This window comes from Pocillopora damicornis, chromosome 9, assembly GCF_964200805.1.
Source record: "Pocillopora damicornis chromosome 9, jaPocDami1.2, whole genome shotgun sequence".
In the NCBI taxonomy this organism is placed as follows: domain Eukaryota; kingdom Metazoa; phylum Cnidaria; class Anthozoa; order Scleractinia; family Pocilloporidae; genus Pocillopora; species Pocillopora damicornis.
Genome location: NC_142678.1, coordinates 6,989,930 through 7,014,603, shown reverse-complemented (window position 1 = coordinate 7,014,603; position 24,674 = coordinate 6,989,930). Strand labels below are relative to the sequence as shown.

The 24,674-nt window shown below is 37.2% G+C and overlaps 1 protein-coding gene across 1 annotated transcript; it reads right to left on the bottom strand.

The window, feature by feature from the left end:
* Positions 1 to 12,533: 12,533 nt before the first annotated feature.
* On the bottom strand, positions 12,534 to 20,735 carry LOC149039895 (adhesion G protein-coupled receptor L4-like). Its single transcript, XM_089183309.1, has 16 exons — positions 19,972 to 20,735; positions 19,812 to 19,871; positions 19,139 to 19,337; positions 18,754 to 18,861; positions 18,489 to 18,558; positions 16,963 to 17,053; positions 16,795 to 16,844; positions 16,192 to 16,318; positions 15,995 to 16,098; positions 15,795 to 15,897; positions 15,444 to 15,594; positions 15,240 to 15,321; positions 14,742 to 14,808; positions 14,046 to 14,128; positions 13,251 to 13,371; positions 12,534 to 12,869 (listed from the first exon to the last, which is right to left on the bottom strand). The coding sequence occupies exons 1-16, from the start codon at positions 20,191 to 20,193 to the stop codon at positions 12,672 to 12,674; spliced, it is 1,836 nt and encodes a 611-aa protein (XP_089039435.1). The 5' UTR covers positions 20,194 to 20,735; the 3' UTR covers positions 12,534 to 12,671.
* Positions 20,736 to 24,674: the final 3,939 nt, after the last annotated feature.

The following is a 24,674-nucleotide window of genomic DNA, read 5'->3' as shown; positions in this document are numbered from 1 at the left end:
AAGTATGCTATTTAGTTGAGAGTACCTCTTTTCAAATGATTGAGCAGCCATAATCCGAGAAAATTTTGACAAACAACCTTGGAATGAGAACGGTGAACATTTTGCCATTTATTCAACGACCCGACACGTTGGCGCGAAAGGCGAGTGACGTGTCAGGAACTGACTGATGAGGTCAAACACACTTCAAAAAAATATCATAATTTCACTTGAGCTATTAAGGGTTTTCTCAGAGATGGAAATCTATGTAAAACACAGTAGTTTATAACATAGAACGATTATAAGGCAAGATGTAAAAAAATGCTCCAGCGGCTCGAACGAGCACGTACAAACGTCCTTATCAAAAAAAAAAAAAAAGCAAAAACGAGAAAAAAACAACTACAATAATAACAACGAAAAAAGGAATATGATTGTTAAAAGAAAAAAGATAAAGTTGAGGGCATTTCTTATCGCAACGTTTCCTCACAAAAAAACAAAAATAGTGAAGGAAGATGGTAGTTAGGGAATGACAATGCATAATCGGATGATAGCTTAGGGATCGAAAGGAACTTTCCTTTCTTTGTGCCAAACCTCCCATTTCCAACCATTGAGGCAAATTGGGCCCAATTTTCCGAGAAAGCTATTTTCAGTGTTAAAGATCACGAAATCTTTATGTATTGGTTTCAAGCTGATATTTAACCCTATCTAACCCCCCAATCTTTTTATCTTCCTTGTGGTACCTACCAGTTTGGCTTTTTCTGTTTGGGAAGCATGTTCTGCACTCCAAACGGCTTTGATCTTGATTATCTGTGATACGGTACCAAGTATTACCACAATCACATTCTTGTCTTGTGAAAGTCAGCCTACATCCCTGAGAGTGTTCACCCAGGCTGCATTTGTAGTACGCAAAGGTCTCGCTTGGTGTCTTTGTCATCGCATATTTTACATCCCAGTCTCGCTCATTAATCTCGTCGCAAGGATATACTTGTCCGTGGCATTTTACAGACTGTGAAGAAGCTTTTTCACCCGCTGGCACCAAAAACAGTTGCAAATCAGGAATGAAAAATTAATCATGAATCATGCCAAAACAACAACAACAACAACAACAAAAACCAGCAAACAAACAAACAAACAAACAAGCAAAAAGCAAAAAGTTAAAATAACGGGAACAAATTATATCTCTCGAATTTGTTTAGAGCGGAATTACCATGCAGCATTCATGCACACACGTTTTAGAAATTATTTGCTGAGGGTGCATTGGATCTTACTAACACTATAGAAACGGCATATAACCAATCGTGTATTCAACGGGTGCGTTTGGAAAATTGTTCGATTAAAATCTTTCTGCGTGAGCATCCATACATATATATATATTTTTTTTTGTTTTTTTTTTGTTTTTTTGTTTTTTGTTTTATTTGTTTATTTTTTATTAAACCCAATAATTGAAAAATATAATCAGTCTCATAAAAACGAGCGGAGGTCGATTTTACATTTAATTGTCAAATCGGTAAAATGATTTGATGACGTGCATTGCTTTTCGACCCGAGCTAAACGAGATGGAATCAAATATTCACACAAAATAATGATGCTTAAATAAAAATGTAAAAATCGATGACCCCTTAAACGGAACGGTTACAATATTTCCGATATAAGCACTCAAGCATGATCGGGCTCCAACCTAATATAGTGTCATATTTCACGATCAAATTTAATTGATGGAGCCTCAAATACAAATATGATTTCGTCTTCTTCATGTCGATGCTACGCAACTATCATACGCATATGAAACTCCTTGTTAACAAAAGGTTCTATCATATTTCCGACGGCCACGCCCATCAAAAGCTCTCTTACAATAAAATGAAAATTTGGTCGTTTTGTGCTTACTGTGATTTTCATGAAAAATTTCACAACTGGTTACCAACGGTTTATTAAACTTACATGTTTATTGCATCTTAATTGCACTTTTTTAGTTCGAAAAACATAAATTAAGTCATGGTCCTTGGAAGTTTGTTTTATTAAGTCGAGTCAATTTTTAAGAAATCTGAGCGCGAAAATCAGACCTGCCAATGAAGACTGAGGAACAGCTTCTCACTGCATGCCGGGATAGACGTGTTACCGCCAGATTTGAAAACTGTAATAAATTCCCCGCGTTTTGGTGTGCGATTCATAAATATTGATAAACATTTTCTCACGGACCGATGGCCTTCAAGTTTTACCAATATCTGTTTTTACTGCTGCTATTCATTTCCATTGAAAGAAGTGAATCGGCTGAGAACGATTCAGGAGAGCAGGGAAGCAGTTCATCAGGTGATTCTGTTCCTTCGTTCTCGTACGAAATAAACAAGTAAGTATATAAAATAATATTATTACTTTAAATTTTAACACTGTAAAGGGTACCCTCGGAAAAGGTAGTTGAGCTCGGAAAAGGAGTAAGTGACATCGAATACAAGCGCCGTAACCGGCTCTAGAAGTAGGAAATACTCTTCCCGTAATGTCAACAATTCTAAAGTAAGATTGTGTTACATGTTTTTATGTTAGCAGCATTTAAAATAGATTTACCGATGTTTCATTTTTTTCCTTTAGTTTCCTCATTTACACCATATCGAAGGAGAAAAAGAATGATGACGGTGAAGGTAACGATTCTCCTATAGCATCTGTCGTGAAGAAAATTTTGGAAGATTCAGGAGCACATAATGTGGAAGTAAACAGACGCATTTTGAACGTTTTTAAGAAAAAGATATCAATCCTCCATACAGCGTTCAAGCGGGCAAGCAAATCAGGCGGAAAAGCCCTGAAGAAATTAGTTAACGGGTGGAAGTTTGGACCAAATTATAAATTAAAAGTGTTCTACAACGAAGTTGACGTTTTGAAATTAAAGGGTGATTGCGATCGGCTGAGAGGTGAGAAAAGAGCACTCGAGGAGTGCGTGACTGAGCAAGCAGCTAAACGGATTTGCCTTGAAGAGAAATTGAAAACTGCCCTGGAAAAGTCACAGAAGAAAGACGGTGAGAGCAAGACACGATTTAAACGTTTGGCGAAAAAGGTTGCAGACTTGTGCTTGGAAAAAAGGTCAAGAGGCCCAGCAAAGAAAAAATCTTTTCGGCAGTACACCCGACAACATCAGGCACGTGTCAAAAAACAGTTGAAGGAACAATGTCACACAACCCTGTCATTCCTTGGTTTATATAATTATGTTGCCACCAAGGTAGATGTCTTCAATGAGGACACTGGTAAGTTAGAGACTTTTAGTCTTCTTGAAGAACGAGAACTTCCTTTTATTGATAGTACAGAAAAGGAAATGACAGACAAAGAGTTAGATGACCTTAATATGTGGATGTATTTAAAAGACAACTTTAATATCTCCAATGAAGCCTGGCGTGAGTTTTCAGTCAAGGCAAAAGATATGCCAAAACTGTCTCAGATAACAAAACGGATAAACGAGTTAAATACTTCATGGAATTTGAGTTGCACTCCGGGTGAAGCAGAAGGTGTTCAAGTGAAATTTGAAGACAGCTTTCGAAAACAGTTAACAAGACTAGACTTGAAAGAGAACACAATTAAGGTAAAGCTCAGTGGGGATGGAACACAAATAGGAAAGAGGTTGAAAATAGTGAACTTTACTTACACTATATTAAATGAGAAAGATTTAGCCATGGGTGAAAAAGGGAATTAGATTTTGGCAATAATTAAAACAACCGAAAGCTATGAAAATTTACAAGAGAGTCTCTCTGATCTCAGGAATGAGATGGAATTGCTTAAGATAATTACTGTAAATAATTGTAAATATAATATCGAGTATTTCCTTGGTGGAGACTGGAAGTTTCTGGCTTGTGTTTGCGGCCTGGGGGCTGCAAACCAAGACTATGCTTGCATATGGTGTAAGTGCCCCAGGCTACAGAGGTGGGATACAAATAAGCAATGGTCTATGACTGATCTTAGTCTAGGGGCACGAAACCTAGCACAAATAAGTCAGTGTGCAAAATCAAAACAGTTCAATTGCAAAAATAATCCTTTGTTCCCATTTATTCCTCTTGATCATGTAGTCATTGATACTTTACATCTGTTCTTACGAATTTCTGACAATTTAATTGAACTTCTGATCAGACAATTAAGAAGACTAGATAGCATTGAGAAAAAGGTAACATTTACAGATGGATTTCCAAGAGATAAATATAAATATATGGCAGGTTATGAAATGCTCCTTAACAACCTGGGAGTTTCATTTCAGTGGCACATTGGGAAAGAAAGCAAGAAATTAGAGTACAGAGACCTGACTGGTCCTGAGAAGTTGAAATTGTTTCAATATATGCAAATATCAACGATTCTTCCTACTTGTGAAAACAGTGCCCAAATTCAAAAGCTATGGGCTGATTTCATAGATATTATTGGTGATTTGAAGCTTGATTTTCATTCTAATGATGAAGTTATGCATTTCAAAGGCAAAATTGGGGATTGGTTAGGTAACTTTCTTGAGTTATACCAAACTAAGGATGTCACCCCTTACATGCATGCCCTTTATGCCCATGTTCCAGAATTCCTTAATCTATACACAAACATCGCCCACTATACTCAGCAAGGTATGGAGAAGTACAACGATAGGGCATCAAAGGATTACTTTCGATCTACCAACCACAGGGGAATTGCTGCACTCAAACAATTATTTCTGAAGAAAAATAGAATACAATACCTAGAGGCAGCTGGGTATTCCAGGGTCAAAAACAGCTACAAGTGTTCCAACTGCTCAAACATTGGGCACACCATTAAGACATGTACATCACATTGTATACATTGCCAGCATCCTACATTCTGCTCGCATCTTGTTAAAATTAATGGGAAATGGACCCCAAAATGTATGTAGGGTTCAAGTGACTGGCAAAGCCTTTGTAGCAGTCCTAACAACATAATTTGAACTTATATCCCACTTGTTTCATGTTCATTTTAGAATATATAACAGTGAGCCTATACTTCTGCCTCATTGAGTAATTTAAGCCTTTGACAAATTATGTCCTTTGAAATTCGCAGTGTAGACTATGCAAACATAAACAATGCAAAATATATTTTGTACATGAGATATTAAAATAAAACTAAAAAGCTCTGGTGATGTACTGTCTCTTGTTACCGTCTCCCCTAACGAAGGTTAAAACTAAAGCATACGAGCCTTCTATCTCTGACCGTACAAATTTCCCTCCGATGTATTTAAACTCCATAATTGGGTTTCTCTTGGACAACCAGTATTTTACTGTTCCATTGACAACATACGCAAAGTCGCCATTTCCATTGAAAATCCTCTCATTCCACCTTAACCCTAGTATATGATCCAATTCAGCATTATCCTTGATTGTATGCACCTTCTTCCCTCTGATCTGAATTCCTTTTACAACCTTACCAAGTCCTCTATCAAAAACATCAGGGTCAACATTAACTTCGATCCTGATGTCAGGATCATCACGCCGCCCTGACCACAGCTTGCGCTTTATTTCTTGATAGACATGTCCATGGAAGACGTTCGTCCTGTCCTCAAGAGATATTTCTCCAGGAATATACGTTTTCTCCAGCCGTTCGAATAGAAACATGTTCTCGTCCTGACAGTCACGCCATTCATCAGCTTCTTCACTGTAACCTTTATAGTGAATTTTAACTTTTTTCTTCTGTTTATCGATCGCGACTATTTCGATTTCATAAAGTTTATTATCCTTAGCTGATTTATGCCTCTTTTTCTTCTTGTCTTCAACCGCCAAATATTCGTTTAAAAGCCGTTTTGGAGGTTGCGATATCCGTTTCATTTTTTCCGCCATTTTCAATCATAAGAGCTCGCGCATGCGCTTGGGGCAATTTTACGAAATCCTTCAAGTAAGATTACTCAAATCAAATGTTCCACTCACTGGGGAAAGAGTTTGATATGCAGCGCCCTCTAAAGCTAATGTATTGATTATAATATACTTGATACATTTTTTTATAGTCCATTTTATTTGAGAACATTTGCTTTTGTTGTCATAATTTTCTTTTGTGACCCTTTGTCCTTAATACCTTCGAAAAGGTGACACAAACTCTTGCGAAAAGCAAATTTTAAGTTATAAAATTATCGTGATAAAACGCGCGCTCTCATAGGTCAACTGGTTAGTTTAGATGAGAGTGTTTAAACTTAGTTGTTACGTCACGCTTTTCGTTTTTGACGGCACAGTTTATAGCCACATCTAGCTCAAAGCTTTCGCAGTACTTTTAGAGTAATTTAAAGTACAAATAAATTATTATAAAGGGAAAAAACTTTAGCGCTCTGCCTGCCTTGATGATCGTGAGCGGGATGATTTCATAAAGGGAGCTCAAACAAAATGGGCATTAAACCACGGGCTCCTGAATAAACATATTCCGATGAAATTTCGTATTTACGTACTACAATAAACTCTTCCAGGAGACACCACTATGACCTTTTTCTTCTTTTTGATCATTAATATTCAAAAGCATCAAACCAGATATGACGGCTAGATTTTTCGGATACCTTTCCCGTCTTTTTTAAAAGCACGTTTTTAGAGATTATCGAACAAAGTAAAGTGTCAGTCTAGTTTTATTGTCAGAGCGCTGATCAATAGCCATCTGGATATTTTCTTTTCTGTTATATTTGGCTTTGGGTAACAAGACAGGGCTGAAAATAAAATTAAAAAACAAAAACAAAAAACAAAAAAAAAACAAAAAGGAAAAATAACGAGGCAATACAAGTTTTCCGGGATAAATGTCCACTGAGCATCCTATCCAGTCTTAGTCAGGGATATGTTCTAGTTTCTGTAGCAGTCCCCGTTACGCAATTTGTACACAGTCGCCGAAATATGCTCTTTCCCGATGTGGCAACTATCTTATGGCAACACTTAAACGATGAGAGAAGTAGATTATACTTACCCAGCATAAAATATAACAACGAGGCGACACAAATTTTCCGGAATAAATGTCCACTGAGCATCCTATCCAGTCTTAGTCTGGGATATGTTTTAGTTTCTGTAGCAGTCCTCGTTACGCAATTTGTACACAGTCCCCGACATTTGCTCTTTCCCGATACCTTTTCCAAGGATTTTTAGATGTAAGGAAGAGTACATATCTCTGAGTCGACGATTGCAATCATACTGACAATACTCATGAAATTTTTTTTTTTTGATACGTATATGGTAATTATATTGAATGTTTTTATGAACGTTTTGGGAATGATTTCGTCTTAAAGCTCCCCACTCTGCTTCTGGTACACGAGCCTTGACAGCTAAATTGGATATTCAGACGTAGATGAAAACCTACACAATACACCACTCTCTCTAGTTAACCCACGCGGAATGTTGGGAGAACATCAGAGAAGCCGTTATTTATTTATAATAGACTACTTATAACTAAGACTCAACACCAGGTGTTAAGCATTGTTTTGACTATAACACAGGTAAATTTATCGGCTTAAAAACTGCTTTCATTTAAGTGTCAAAATACAGAAAATACTAGTGCACTTTTATATATAAGATTATAACTTTCTTTGATCACGATAAACAAAAATTTTAGCAACTATTTCTCTAAACGATAACTGTGTTATGCAAACGTTACGATAATTAAAGTGTCCCATCTGTTCTCTTCGGAAACCAGAGGTTAAACGCTATTGGTTAACACACGCATCAAAAGCCTTCCGCCTGGCTTAAAGTTCCGTGATCTTTCCCAGCCTTAGTTTTCGAAATGACTTGTATTAAGTCAGCACCTGGCAAAAGTCTCGTCAATTTTTGAAAATTCATCTTCAAGCTTCGCTAGACTACCATTTACTAGAGCATCCCAAACGTTTTTACTGGGTTTACCCATCCTTCTGTCTCCACCCCTCCCCTCTAATAGTGTACTCTTGAGACTATCGTGAACAGTCCGGGCCATGGACAGTTTTGTCTATGTATTACCTTTGAAATGTTTTTTCTCAACAAAACCAAAACAAACCGATGTGACCAAAAAAAGGACAGGGATAATACTTTTTTCTTGCTAGCTTTCTAGTGGCGGCCTTGTGGTACTCCAAAGGAGACGGCAGAGCAGAAGTCAAAATTCTAAGAGACATCATTAACTTTATTTCTGTTATCCATTTCTGTATTACGTACTGTCCGACAAATCTCCTTTTCGACAGACATGTCATCTCTATTCTCGCTCCCCGCTATGTGTTGCACGAACACGTATGTTGCTAGCAGTGTTTTGTTATCAAATTCTATTCCATTCCGGTGAGATGTCTAAAAGACACCTCTTGGAAGGTAGTGACCGATCAAATAACATTTATTGCAATGAAAAATTTCCACATGAATGTTAAAAGAAATGACTCGTATCAAAACTAACAAGAATTTCAAGGAACACCCTTCACCACCGCCGGTTGTTTGTTTGCTTGGTTTGATGGGCGGCCTCCGGCTTTTTCACTACCCTTCACGATGAAATATTCGCAAAAAAATCTGCTAAAATAGTCTTTCTCTCACTTGGGAAAGTATGTCGAATAATGATGCAAGAATCATCAAATGGCTGGGCCGATAATGCATTAGCATGAATCGCGTATAAACCGCGCTCGAAAAACTTCCCGACTTCCTCTATTTCGTCAGACATTCAAAATTTTGTTCAGTTACTTCTCCTGTGAAGTTATTTTGAACTTGCCTTGCCAACCAAATCCGCACAAAACATAACTAAAGACAATTTCCTCAGATTATTAGAGTTTTTAAACGTTTAATCTCGACAAATTACTGTGTGGAGGTAGCAGCGGATACTATTTTTACGTAGTTATACTTACTTTCTGGTTAAATACCGATTGAAATGCTTAAGCTTCGCTTCTAACCACGACGACGGCGTGAACTACTTCTGCGGTAGCGACTTTTCCTAACGCCTTAAAGACGTGGAAGTCTGGGGTCTTGTGCATTGTCATAAGTATCCGGGCTAACACTTTCGTCAACCTCTGGTATGTTTTCAGTGAAGTCATCGTCTAAAGCATTCTAACCCAAGTCACTAGAAATGAGTGGAACATTTTAATATTTACAGTTTTTCTAATTTCTAGTAATACTACATAATTTCCGATTACATTTCGCGAGATCTAATGCACTATACAATGAGACTAAACAAAATAGAATATGAAAACAATCTATAACGAACTAAGAATCTACAATTTGACTAACAAAGAAAAAAAAAGTATGAAAACGAGCTATAAAAGCAAACATGAAATGCCTGTCTAAAGAGATGTGTTTTATGAAGTGTTTCAAAACAATTAAGATCATTTACTGCTCTTATATTGATGGCAATCTGTTCCAACGTTTAGGAGCAGATGCCGTAAATGATCTATCACCTAAAGTGTCTATCAAAATATGTTGTGCATAGCCACTAGCATTCAACTGCGTTTAGAAAAAAAACCATATCACTACTTCTTTTATTATATTAACTCTAAACAATTTCCAGATACAGACTCGAAAGGAAAAAAAAAATTCACTTTACACTGGTGTTACCTTACTAGAACATTCAGAATCGTTTCTTTTTTAAAAAAAGCTTTTAAGAAGTAGTAATTATTCTCAACGAAATTATTGTTTAACACATAGGATCTTTATTTCACAGGCTCGAAAATGATTATCCAATTTAGAGGAAAAACAATTTTTGTTTCTTATCGCAGAATTTATTTGAATCGGTATGAAGAAGTTGTAAAGTCTTAAACAAGTAGATTGAAAGCTTTTCACATGCATTGCGATGGTGATCTTTGATTTCAATAAAGAGGAATGTGTAACGACTGACTTGTCTCGGTTGTAACGTATTTAGTGCACCTCATTCATCTTAATGACAAGCTAAGAATACCGTTTCAGTAGGGAAAGAAGTTACTTTCGAGTTATTACCAACTTAAAAAAGTACCTCATCAATTGGTTTCATGACTTTTACTTCATTCCCAAATGGTTTTAATTGCAAGGCAAATGTTTTTCTTTTTTTCGTTTTTTTATTTAAGGAATCTTTTTAATACTACTTCCTTTTTCAAATTACGTTTTTCAAAAAAAAAAAAACAAATACCCACCTATCCTGATAAAATCCATGACAGGGGGAACTACACTATAGACCGCGACTCTACTCAGTATTCAGTGTTCAGTGTTCTAGTGAACTCGACAACTACCGACACCATGCTTCATTTAAAAAATGAATGACGTAAAAGGAACTTGCACAAGGACCTGTCTTTACGAATGGATCGGGACCTAACCAATAAGCGTTAAGCTACTCTGCTTGGGTCATACAGCCAATGATGTCACGGCAGGTGGCGTGGCCGAGTAGTTTGGATGCTGGACTTGTACTCTGGTGGTGCAGGGTTCAATTCCTCCACCCTTCTCGGTCGCTCTGAGCTAAACTCCTCGGCTGCGCTGTGTAAATGGTTATTTGATCTGCATCCTGCCAGTTGGGTTTTTCAAGCACTTTAGATAATTAAAGTCATTATAAAGCATTATTGGATAGCGATAGAAATAGCGCTTTTTAAATACATTATTATTAGTAGTATTGCGGCAATGTCACTGTCACCGTCTGTTTCACTGCCATAGCCACTGCAACGAATTTTGATCTATATTGCTTCACTGGGGCCGTTGCCTTTCCCGAATAGCATAACTCCTTGATTCTATTTTCCAAAACATTATCGTTAGAAGCTCAATTCGAACTGGTTATGGCAAAAACTACTTACTAAATAGCTATTTCTACGATAAAAGTTGTTTTCTTGTGGCTGCTTCCCTCGTGTTTCGACCTGATAAATAAAACCTCTACAAGCAGTTATAAAATGTAGTGGATTTCCATGAACTCTATTTAGGAACTGATTTTGGTTTGTTGTGCGAACCAAGACCCTTAGAATCGCCAGTTAGTATTATCAAATGTATAGCAGATGCTCTACCTGACTTTTTCCACAGAGTTAAACTCGTGGCAGCTGGCTTTCTTTCCCGTCCGGGCTTTCCTCAGAGCACTAAATTAGGGCTCTAGCTTATGTTACCGATTCAGCTCCTCGTAATGTTCTCGTGTGGAAATATTTCTAAAATACAACGATATCGGAGGTTGTTACGAAAGGAACCGATTTTAGAAGAGAAATTTCGAGCTTTGCCATGACAAAGGTATATCTGTATATATCAACAGTAGCCTCTATTTAATTAGGCTATTCGTCTAACAGTTTTCCTGGAGCTTAGCTCACGAAAATTATTTGCATCTTGGAACAGATAATGTGATCGAACAGCTCCCGATATCCGTACATATTTCCCCTGCTTACTTCGGGATGTTTTCTTTTGTTTTCTTTGGGTATCCTCAGGTACGACTTAATGAATAAAAAAAGATTTCCCTTCTTCTGCAATAACCAGAAACCCTCTCTCATTTTGAAACGAAAACTTATCGCACTGGACATAAACTTTAAACATTGGGGAATATCGCTTAGATAATATTCTCGAATATCACCCACCGCGTTTGGGCCAATTAAGCGCGAGCAGAGATATTTGAAGGATCATTATTACAAATGTATTTCGCTAAGAACAATCTGAAACCACACCCCGTGATTGGAGAATGTCATTAGCTGTGGGTCACCCTTAGTTACTCGCAGACATTTTTACCAGCCACCTTTCTTGGATGGTGGTAGAGAAAGGTTCTAGTCCACCGCATTTCCCCAGTTAAATAATGTCTTAAGGCCCACCTAGTAATGTTTAACACCAGCTGGACAAGATGTACTAATGAATATGCTGTTCCGATTTTTCAAACCTTGCCGCCTCAATAAGCAATAGATAACCTGGAATGCATTTAAAAGGGGGCTTTTTCCATCGTTCACGCCGCCTTATCTTATAAGCAAACGTTTCTGGTAACGCATTACCTATAGAATTCTGCCCACCCCGGTTGCATGGTATCTTAGAGGAAACATTCCCTATTATTTAGTACCCTCCTTGCTCCGTTCTTCTCAACATGACTTAAGCCATGCAATAATTTTTTTTATGTCAAGGATTGGGAGCAAGGAATAGTTTTATTTCGCATTAATGCGTCTGGGTAAACTCTTGTTACAGACAACCGTCAATTTTTTCTCTTTTTAGTGGCATTTTATTTTCCTGTCTAACGATAACAATATAACCTAGAGCTTTTCAAAGCGTGGTGGAGTCTTGCTCTGTAAAATAATGTCTACAAGTCTGTCCTAAAATGTACGTAATCCGGCTGACAACTGGCTCCGATTCATACATAAGTAAAGTATATAGCTTTGAAATATTTAGCTAAATAAATGATGTTGAATTGCCGAGTGGTTAACCGTTCTATTGACTCAGACCTAATCCCCTCACTTATTTCATCTTAAGATTGCGGTAGGCTGGATCACTTAATTACTCTGATAAACAAACTTCACCAGCCTCTACCTCCCCACGAAAGACTTATTTTCTTTTTTTCTAATTTGCAAAAACAATCCAACCAAGCAGAACGACAATGGAGACTGATCAGTTGCGACTGGAGAATTATCGTGGCCTAAAAAAGCATAGTACATAACAATCGGCTTTGACCCGCCGCCTATTGAATCCATTACTTCATGATATTTCTATTTCAACTAATTCGCCGAATGGGTGCAATTTGGTTGCCCAAACTGCACCACCATCAGTTGGACTCATCTTTACATTCTTTTTGGTTGAGTTCTGTCGTTTGGAGATGGTAAAACAGCGTTCGTTCGAGCTTTCATACGAGCTCTAATCTGACCAATCACTGTTTCAATTTTGCCTCGCAATCGCTTCCTTATCTGTTAAAAAACATAAGGTAACATGAATCAGTTGCTGAGTTCTAAAATCTGGTTGTTCAAGTGGGCCACATTCCGTCATGATTTGCAAAACGTTACGATGATTTTTTTTTTTTAGTCTCGATCTTACCCCACTATTTCGCAGACAGTGCAGGATGAAAATCAGGACACCCTACAATACAAATATAATTATGGATAAAAAGTCATTTTTCTGTTTTGAATATAGTATAATGACAAGTAAAGAGATCTTTGCGAAACAGGGCAGTTATTAACTCAGCTGAACTTAACTTGTAAGTTTGTGAAGGGAGAAAAACAGACGGTTGAGGGATTGACTGACTGATGATATTATTCATTAGCTAAACGGCTATCAAAATGACTAAAAAACAGACGGAATGACTGATAGATAAATAGGAGGAAGGACTGACTAGAGACTGACGGTCTTATTACTACATGGATTGACTGATAGCTGGATTTTTGCGTGTTTTTAGAGGCTTCAAGCTCTAACGTTTATGACAAGGCTATCTTTATTTTACCAAGGAAATTTACAGCAAACCTGAGTAGAGTTGAGAATGGTGAAGATGTAAGTGAAAGCCTTGTGTAGTGGCGACAGAAGACCAAACAACCACGTGATGCCAAGAAGGGGAATCATCAGAACACATGTTCTGATGCCAAGTCTAAAAGAGGACAAATGATAATTATTTCCAGTTTTCAAATAACTTTAGCTCTCATCGTCATAACCAAATATAAAATCATGCAAATAGTGCCATCTTAACCCTCGGACGTACAGGTGCACCCTTACCTCAACTTTGGTACGAGGTGGCAGGGTGGGGAGGGGGGGGGGGGGTTGTTGGAACCCTGAACCCTTACTTTACGCTATTTTGGAAAGATAGATAGCGTGTCAGGTCGTCTAAAAGATGATGTTAAAATTATGGGATACGTATGCAAATGTTGCTGCTGGGGCTGGGAAAGGGTGTTGACCCCATTTAACATGGTGAACGTTTTTAGGTTTTCTCACCTTTCACTTTAATTTTTGACTTGCCCGTGATTATCAAACATGGCAGGAGAATAGAAAATAAGACTCGAACGGAAAATAAATAGTGAGTTTACTAAACTCTCCTTCTTCAACTTAGAAGCCTGAATTATCCCTTAGCGAACATCAACCCTTAAACCACACCTCACTTGTCATTTTATGTCTCGTATATCTATATGCTAATTTTCAGTAAGTTAAGAAAAGATAGCGACAAGATAAGTTAACAGCTACTGAAGTGGACAGTTGCCCAATTAAAATCCTTTTGGAAAAATTGACAAAAAAAGAAAAAGAAAAAAACGATATCACGCTCCATCTAACCGGACTCGCTGAATCTTGTTGGCTCCTATTTGCGGCAACGTGTTCAACTCCCTTGTGACACGTGCGAGTATAAAACTGCCAAGCTAAAAAAAGCAAAGCAAAGCAAAAAATTAAATGAATAAATAAATATAAATAAACTAGAGTAGAAGAACGACAATGAAGCAACGTGCATGTGCTATAGGACAAGAATCTCATTATAAAGTTACAGTTTTGATATTCGGTTAAGAATATATGAAAGTCATATATTTGAACTGCGGATAAAGACATGAATGAAAGTGATCCTCGCAGTGATGTGCACTACTTAGGCAGTAGTGAAAATAAGGCCTGAAAAAAAAATTTCAGGCCTGTACGGGATTTGAACCCATGACCTCTGCGATACCAGTGCAGCGCTCTACCAACTGAGCTAACAAGCCAACTGGGAGCTGGTCATGATGGTGGTTCTAAATAAACCCGTGAAGTGATGAATATACGGTTATGTGTGATGAAAGCATCATGACCAGCTCCCAGTTGGCTTGTTAGCTCAGTTGGTAGAGCGCTGCACTGGTATCGCAGAGGTCATGGGTTCAAATCCCGTACAGGCCTGAAATTTTTTTTTCAGGCCTTATTTTCACTACTGCCTAAGTAGTGCACATCACTGCGAGGATCACTTTCATTCAAGTTTTGATATTGACTTGCAAAATATGATTTTAAACTTACAACTCCAGTTGCCGTCAGAAATGCGACAAATATCCAGATCAAGTCATAAGTTGACGACAACCAACAACTAAAAAAGAAGAAAAGAGGAGATACCAAGCTAAGGGAACGAGAAACTGGCAAAAAATCTCAAATGAAATCAAATGAAAGTCAAATCACAGTTCATAATTGAGAACAACTAAAATGACGATAGAATAAAACAAAAAGGAAAAACAAAAAAACAGCAGGGGGAATGTGGACAAGTAATGAGTAATAAGTAAGAGAGTTAAAGAGATGGTGGTATTTGAAGGCTGAAAAAGAGTGCAAGAGAAAGAACGAAAGAGGAAATGAGCAAGTTAGCAAAAAAGCAAAAAGACAGGTTTCAGCAAAACGATATACAAATATAGGTGATTTAAAAAAAAAGAAAAAAAAAAAAAAGAAGGAAACCCAAGTCAGAGATAAACTGAAACATGGAGAGGAAGAAAAACAGAAGGTAAAAGTAACGTAAAATTTGTTTCTTACTATTTATTGCTGGTGTAGCTTTGAATCCCTCCTTTTCCAATTGCGATGCTGAGAGAAGTGCTGACCATAATGACGGGGAAACCTTCACCCAAAGAGAGGGAGAGGTCAAAGTTAGCGTGAAATCATATCAAGAATAAACCGATTCAAAATACTATAGATCAGCACTGACAATAATAAAAGTCATTATAAATTAAGGGAGAATACCCCATGCCATGACGTGATACACTATCAACCTATTGCTGATGTTGTAAACTTTCACAATAAACAAGTAAAAGTAGATTCCTTCCACTAGCATCCAGCAGAAAGCAGCCATCAGGAAATACTGTGTAAGAACTGCTGCTGTGATGCAAAAGGCCTGCAAAAAAAGGAAAAACGTTTTTCCTGCTCTATTATTTTTCTCGTTCTTCATAAATTTTTAAAATAAAAGAATAATTTCATTTAATAAATTTCAAATTCGAAATAGATAGCAAAATATCTAAAAAAAGGTCCTGATAATGTTTATGGTGAGGCCAGTAATGAGATTAATTAATGTGAATATGAGTAGAAGTTACTCACTGGGTTATCCATGGCGTGCATTCCAGCGAAAAAGCTTATTTGACCAGCTCCGAGCGATGCGGCGAGACTCAATCGTATTTGAGGGAGAGGTTCGTGAACATCTCTAAATTAAGAAAAAAATATACCACGGTGATTTCTATAAATTTCTTTAATAGCTTCAACCAATCAAAGGCGTAAGAAACTTGATATTGATTACTCACACGAACAAGGAATACATGACAATAGTAAGAATCATTCCGATGATAGAAAGGCTTAATCCTAGGTAGGTGATAATCTCCAGGATATCTTCGTCCTTCTGGGACAGCTGTGTAACAAATCAGAAACAGAGGGAATAACATCTCTATCAATTTAATGAACATACGAGCAATGCTTAAAACAATATTGCAAAACGTAATACCACACTGTCACTTCCGTAGTCAACTAAGACAGCAAAATGAGTCAAATGATTGCAGCTGCAGACTGTTTCTTCTGAGTAGCTTTGGGATGTAACGACGTGACATCCATCTTTCGAAAATCCATCTTGACTGAAAAATACAACGATTTTCATTCTACTTACTGGGATTATTCACGTAAGCCCGTTGGATATCGAAGACTGGATTCAGACTGGCTTATCTGTGTCTTTTTAACGTCGCTCTTGGCTTTTGGCTGTGATGGATTTTGAGTTCACCACTCCGAAACAAGGGTAAGTTGGGGTGATAACCGGTGTAGGAAATCGAGGTAAACTCTCCAAGTACCGTCCCTTCATTAATATCTTGTAAAAACTTATCGATCAGACTTCTACTCTGGTTGAGGAAATTTTATTTACTATCAACAACCACAGATCGCACTTCCTTTCAAGACCACTCCCACCAGTTGGACCGTTACGCGAACTTGTAACCAATGATGTTAACTCTTCCTTGCAACTCGAGATTATATCAATTCAGAAAAAAGGATGGAACAATGGATCATTTTGTGTGATATTATTGTTTGCGATAGTGATGTCAGTTTTTTCCCGTTTTACCTATTGCTGAGGCCACTCCAGAACATGCAATGCTTCTCACTTGGGTCATTCTGAAAGAAGATTCAGGTTAAATCTATTTCAAATGATGCATCAACTGAGCCTGAACTTATTAAAACTAAAACTGATCTAAACTGAACCGAAGTAATTTCATTTTGCTTTCGTTATTACCTTCAGGTTCTTGAACTTCAAGGTTACATTTTCTTGTAACTTTCCTGGTTTGGGATCCATAGTAGCCATCATAATCCTAGTTACCACGCGCCTAAACAAGTAATTAAAATATTTCATATGTGACCCTCCATGCATATGATGTATAGATGATATAGCACGCTCTCAACACGCTTCCACTTGAAAACAAAAGAAACTGGCTATAACACACTTGCTTAGCACGCTAGAGCACTCTTTAATGAGCTTATGCATGCTATTCTTTCATAGACCAAACTACAAAAAAATAGAGCGTGCGCCGTTGAGCAGTGAAGCGTGAGCAGGCAACACGCAAAGCGTGTCAACCATCGAATACAAAAGCTAGCGTGTGATCAGACACAGCACGCAAGCGGGTAACCTATTGTGCAGCACGCATGTTAACTAACCTAAAGCTGGAGTAATAATTACACAATCAATGTACTCTCATTATTGCAGTAATACTACGATGTCAATTTTAAAAACCGAAGCTCGTAGCGGTGTTTTATAATTATCAACTTCCTCCTGATCACAAAGACAAAGTTGCATGAAACATTTGGCCACAAACAAGTTTTAAGTATTTGAAGCAGACACTTCAATTACTTGGTTCATATGGAGAAGCACAAAATCCAAACAAGTGCCGGAACGAATTGCATCGATCGCATAAACAACTCAACATGTCCAAGATATTCATAAATCACTATAACATAGAGCCATGAACGGCCAAAAGTTCTTGTGAAATGTGCTCCATCGGATGACTAAGGCGATTTTAAGGGGGTGGGTAAACAAAACCAAAAGTGAGAAATACTATTATTTTCGACGGACTCTTCGTTTCCGATACCGTTATGGAACTCAAGCGAATGGCAGCCAGTCACATGCCTTAAACTGAATTCAATTCAATTAATGCAGTAAAGAAATAAACTTTTTCAACAGCAATGAATCGAAAACGTGAAAAAACAAAAAACAAACAAAAAAAAATCGGAAAGAGAAGTTATCATTGAACTTGAAAGCGTAGTGAAAGACATGGTAAGTATATTGTCTCGAATATCTTTGAGAAACATCTCTCGCGTCTTGTGAAGCACTACAATGGGTCAAAATATAAGAGATATCTAATCGAACGCTCGGAAATCCGACCTGTTCGAACAGCATGCAATAGTTCGATTGCCAAACTCAGTCGAACATAATCGAACTCACAATAAAGTTTTGTCAATTGATCATTCGATTGACGGACACCTGATTGCACGCCAATGCAAGTATATTAATTAAAATGAAAATAAGCAGCGGTCATGTTTTTGGTTCACTGCGTGGGCAATGACCGGCTAATAGCTTTCATTTACTAATGTGACCATAAAAGTTAATTTTTAGGATGCATTAAATATATTACACCGGCAGACTAGGAGCCTGACACTGCGATTAGATCATCATGCCCATAATGGTTCTTTTAACGAATGTCTATAGTGCATAAAAACTATCTTCTTCCTAGCAGCTAATGTCAGATATCTAAGCCATTCGCGTACCTTGTTTTATCATGACTTTTTTGGATTAACTCATGTAGATCCTTGTACACACACCCAACTATTACTGATCCTAAAAGAGAGTAGAACAAAGTTCTAGGTAGGTTAAATGTGGGTTAATGTAAGTTTCCAATGATTGCACTCTCTTGAAGATGCTATACAGATACGAGTTAATCAAATTAACTTTGATGATTATTTAATAAGACACTGATGAGTCAGAGAATTAACGGGTATTGAATGTAAAAATATAATGGCAATGTATACAAACCATTGTCGGCAAAATTCCCTGATGAAATATTAATAGATGCTTGCCATTCGTGTTTCTCCAGATAGAAGTTACTTGCATTTTGTCTGTAAACTTTTTGAATACCAAGGACTTTCGAAAGAAGAGGAAAAAAAAATAATGTTAATATAAGTGACGGTCAGATTCATGAAATTAACAAACAAATTCACTCAGACTTTTTTTCTGTCATAAAATCAGTTATTCATTCAATCTCCTAGAGCTTAAGAGAGAGGGTCAGTCACTGTCAGCCAGTCAGTCAGTAAGTCGACTAGTCACTTACTCAGTCACTCAGTCTCTTAATTAGTCAGACAGCTACTGAATAGATGATCAATTATCACAAATCTGAAAAGACGGCCATGCAAATACTCACTTATATTGTCGCGAACGATCCTTTTTGAACTCTTTGTTCCACTTAGATGGTGTTTGCCATAGCTAAGAACAACTTTCTCGAAAGCGACTGCCACCTTAAAAACAGACTCCGTTCTGAGGTCATCTGCTCCAGACTGTTCTTCTCCGGGGGTCGTTTTTTTATATTTAGTGGTGAAGTTTTCAAACACATTTGCAGCTTCCTGTAAGTCCATGAAGTACACATTATTTAGTTTTTTTACCTTTTCTAAGATTCATCACATTGAGATGTAAATCAATTCATTGTGATAATTGGCAAATGCGGCATCAAGAGGCGCTTTCGGTTTAAAAGCAACAACTATCGCAAAAATGATACCGCAGAGGATTTTCTCGTTTTGGGCAAATCTGTATATATGTCTTTCTGATATGTCATAAAATATATGTTTTCAATTGTTCCTCTGAGAGTAAGGCTTTTTTCATAAAGATAAGGGAAGGAAAAGGTCACTTACAAAAACGTTTCGCGTACTAATCACTCTACCACTAAAGGTAGAAGATATCTCACCTTTGCGTGGAAATTTTTGCGCTTTCGTATTATATTTTATACCACCTTCAAATCGATTCGAAGCTCGCAGCTGCTCTTTAGCTACACTTTTAGATAAAAAAGATGGCGTTTTTATATCATTGGTGAAACCCCATACCTGTAAGGAATTGTTGCTGGTGATATTTAGGCTACTGAGCTCTGAAACAGCATCATTTGCCTGAGAATAAGAAATGGCAGTGAGATATGTAAACCATAAAAAGGTTTGGAAAACGAGAAAAAATTACATTACGATAGATAGATAGATAAGAAAAAATTACCAGCTTTTGTGATGGCGATGGCGATGATGATAAAAATGGTGCTGACGAAAATACTGGCGTTGGTGATGGTGATGATATTGGTGTTGGTTCTACAGCTGCTCCCGAAGACACTAGAGATGATGATACTGTTGATGATAGAACTGATGAGGATAGTACTGATAATAAAGATCTTCCTGAAGAAATTTTTGAAGATGGTGGTGGTATCGATGATGACGCTAACATTGCGGCCGATGATACTATTAATGACGAAGGTTTAAGTGAAAACTTTGGTGCCGATAATGCTACTGACGACAAAGTTGTCAGTGATGATACTGCTTTTGATGATACAATTTGTGAAGATGACGCTGGGGAGAATTTTTGTACTGATAATAATATTGATGACGAAGATATAGGAAAACCTGTTCCTGCCACGGATGACAATGCTGCAGACGATGATGTTGTTATTTTTGTTACCCTTAAAACTGACGATGACAAAGATTCTGAAGAAACTCTTTCTGCTTCCGACGATAATGCTAATGACAATGATGTTATTATCGGCGTTGCTACTTTTGACAGTATTGAGAAGGAGGATGTTGGAGAAACTGTTCCTACTTGCGACAATAACGGTGATGACGGTGATGTTGTTATTAGTGTCGCTACCCTTAAAGCTACTGATGCCGAAGAAGTGGGAGAAACTGTTTCTGCTGCTGACGATGTTGCTGATGACGAGGATGTTGATAATAATTTTGCTGGCGATTGTACTTTTGATGATACTTCTGATGACGATGATACTGATCGTGATTTTAAAAAATAAACATGAAGTAAAGTGAATTGTGTTAAACAAACAAGGTCAAAACGGATAAATATTTTAAAGCATAACTTACTTGAAAAAGTAGACATTAGTTGCTCAGGTCCGGTTACTCAGAAAGCTTGCAAAGTATTATTTATATCACCGGGAGACTTAAATACTATACCTTACTATATATCTGTATTATGAAAGATCACGGAAGGGAATTTTGAATATTTATTATTCTATAATAAGAGATCGATTTCCTAGCTATTTGAATCCTGGGTCACGGAGCATTTCAGGCCGTAAATTAAGTTTCTGTAGCTAATTATAACTTTTTTTTTTTGCAAAACCAGATAATTAAAATTTTTAATTTAATATTTCTTTACCAATTCACTTCCTTTTCGTGAGAAACGTTATCTTTAGCGTAATACGTATTAAACAATTTTTGGCCACTATTAGGTTTTAGCTCGGTTCAATAAACATGCTGTTTCTAGGCTACTTTTGCTTTAATTTTTTTCTTTTAATAAAAAAACCCTTCTTCACTTTCTCACGCGCTTCTTGCTCTCGAAGTGCTTTTTCGTGACTTGGAACCTGCCTGAGAAGGCTGGTCCAAGTTCCAGGCCCTAACAAATTAAGGCATGGCGTTGGGTTTTAGTTTCCGAGAATGTTAATTATTCTTTGGTTGAAGACTCACAGAATTTAATGCAATCATATTCTGAGTCAATAACTAAACAACTTGCAGAAATCAACATTTGTTGACTGTTTAGGGTTGTTGTTGTCTTTTTTTGTAATACCTACCAGGTTTCTTGCTTTTGGAGTTCGGTAAACAACTTGTCTTCTTGCAGGAACATTTGGGAGGTAGTTGACCTTTCTTTACTTGTGAAACGCAACAAAAGGTGTTTTTTTCTTTGCTTTCCAGATTGCATTTGTAGCACTTATCGTTCACAATTAAACATACTGTGGATTTTGTACATCTTACATTCCACTTTTTGTCATTGCCACTCGGCGAGCAAATATGGTAGTTGTTACCCGGATGACAAGGACATTGATAGACGCTGCCAGTCTGTTGAGGATGAACCTGAACCTTAAGAGAACATGACGAGGAACGATTTTTACCTGTTGAGGACGCCACTGAAAAGAAATTGCAGTGAGCTGGAGACACAATCATGAATCACTTAAAAAAGGCAAAACAAAGCCAACTAAACTTGCGCCAGGTTGGCTTAAACAGTCCTTAATCCTTCGGGTGCATACGCGATAATTGTTCGAGTTTAAAAAATGAGGCTCATAGTGAAGCTTTGTGCACGGTTATAAAATAATATCTTACTGTGTGATGGCAAACGAGTGCGTGGCAAGTTATTAAAATACTCAGCGAAGGAATCAAAAAATATAACAGCCATCGAAATAATGAGCAAAAGCATTTGATTTTATTCAGAAATTAAGAACTTGGACTTATGAAATGTTCAAATGCTAAGAAATACACAAATCAAACAGATCTATTTTGAAAATTACCACCCTATAAGCATAAGCTGCGTTAGCACAGTATGAGTGTAAAATTATTTTACCATGGGATTTCGTATAAGAGGACGGAGGATTACGGACGGCGCTTAATAAAAGTAACATGAAGAAAACAATAATTGATTAAACATTAACGATAATGTTAAACAAATATTACAATAACTGCCAAAAACACGTCGAAAAATGTTAGGAAAGTTTCGGAGATTTCAGAAATATTTCATATTTCATTTATTGAGCACGTTTTATCTTTGATTTTCTTCTTCGAGAACTTGTACGCCAGTTTCTTCCATTTATGTCCGAAACAAATTCAGGGCAGTTAATTAATAATCCATAGTATGCCTTGGACCTGACGGGGTGGGGACAGACTCAGCTTTCTTCTCATCATCTGGATAATGTTAAGATTTCAGTTTGGAGGGTAGGGAAAGAGTGAGCAAAATACTATGCTTCGAGATTCTAATCCTGAAAAGTTATCTTTGATCTAGTAGTATTCCATGCCCTGGTTTATATGATCCAAACTGACCGATCAACAGCTTGAGGCACCAGGTAAACTGTTTCCGGTTATCCGAGAATCTTTTGTAAAATAATAGTCAAACATTTTTTGCAATTTTCGAAACTTTCCTAACATTTTCCAACGAACTTCTGGCAGGGGTCCGTAGATTTTTCGACAAATTATGACGTCATCTTTAACCGTCGCCCCTCATTTGCATATTCATACAGATACCTGAAATTATAGTCTCTCCACAGCCGTTTAAATTGTTTTATATTCATCCTTTTCGTTTTTTTTTTCTTGTTTTTTTTTTTTTTCGAGCAAGGAAGTGTGAGGTAAGCGCCTGTGTTCACGTTCGGTAAATTCTCCGAAGTTTTAACCTTTTAAGCCTAAAGTGTAAGCGATATTTCATTTCTCTTAAAATAATTACACATTATCGCATCCACCCTTTGAACAAATGAGCACTAGATGACTTTTCTTTGCAGTTTCATTTCGCTACGATCTTTAAGAAATAACATAACCAGCTTATATGTTCTGAAAGAGTGAAAAGTCAATTCTATAGAATTCTGCGTAACTTTTTCTCACTCGCGATTCGTTGAAAGGTAAAAAACAAAGACAAAACAAACAACAAACGGAAACATAGCGGTTTACTTACACAGCGCAAAAATTGCCAACAGGGATACAAACATTTCCGGATATAAAGTTCCATTTAGCATCCTGACCAACCTTAGACCTCTATGATATACCAACCACGGTATATTAATGACGGTTCTTTAATTCCCGATTAGTGAGCCCCTGAGCGGTATCTTTCCCAAGGAATTCCAAACAATTTCTGAAAAGGCATAGAGCGATGCATATCTCGGGGCCGAAAATTGCCACCGTACCGACAAAACTCGGAAAACGTTTATTTATAACGGACCAGTTAGAGCTAAGACTCTCAGCAAAAGGTGTTAAGCATTGTTTTGACAAAAAGAAAGATAAATTTATCGGCTTAAAAATTGCTTTTTAGGTGTCAAAATGCAGAAAATACTCGTGCGCTTGTATAGATTAGATTATAACTATCTTTGATCACAATAAACTAAAAATGTTAACAACTCTTTCTCTAAACGACAGTAGTGTTATACAAATACTAGGATAATTTAAGACTCCCATCTGTTCTTTTCGGAAACTTCAGGTTACACACTGTCAGTTAACGCACATCAAAAGCCTTCCACCTGGCTGACTTTCAAAATACCTTATCGTGAGCATTGAAATTTGTGAGGAGTGTATATTCTCTTATGTGGGACCTGATCTAGAGTCAAGTCTATTGCAGCTTAAAATTACTTAGATACAGCAAGTTAAACATAGAATAAAACTTTTGGGCATTCCTCATCCTACGCTGTAGAGAGCTTTGTGAATTTCAGGAATATTCGCCGTCTTGATCGAAACCAACGATAACACAGTCCGACTAACAGACCGGTTTGTAAAGCTTAACAGCCCTAAAACACTTAAAGGTGCAGGAACAAGTATCTGATAGAGTATCAAGATCGATATTGATCATCATTTTGGCCTTTTTTTTAACGAAATGGCTCAAATATTCCGGAAAATACGTTTTAATTCCCATATGCAAATTAACTGCAGCCTCCTGGCTGCAGCGATCGTGTATATACAATACACGTCACAAACAGTTTCCGTAACAACATTTAGCCATTCAAAGAAGTGTTTTTAAGAATGTGGAAACTCAATTATTGCATTCTTCTTGAATGCATTAGGTAAAATTTCAAGATCCATTTTCTTTAGACAAAATGCGCTAACGGAATCCAGTTTGTTGTGATGAATAAAGTTGTTCATTTCGCTCAAGTATTTTTATCTCCATAAAATACGGTCCGACAGTTTATTAATATCGGGACCAAGAACCACCTTAATTTTAAAATCAAATGATAAATAATGAGA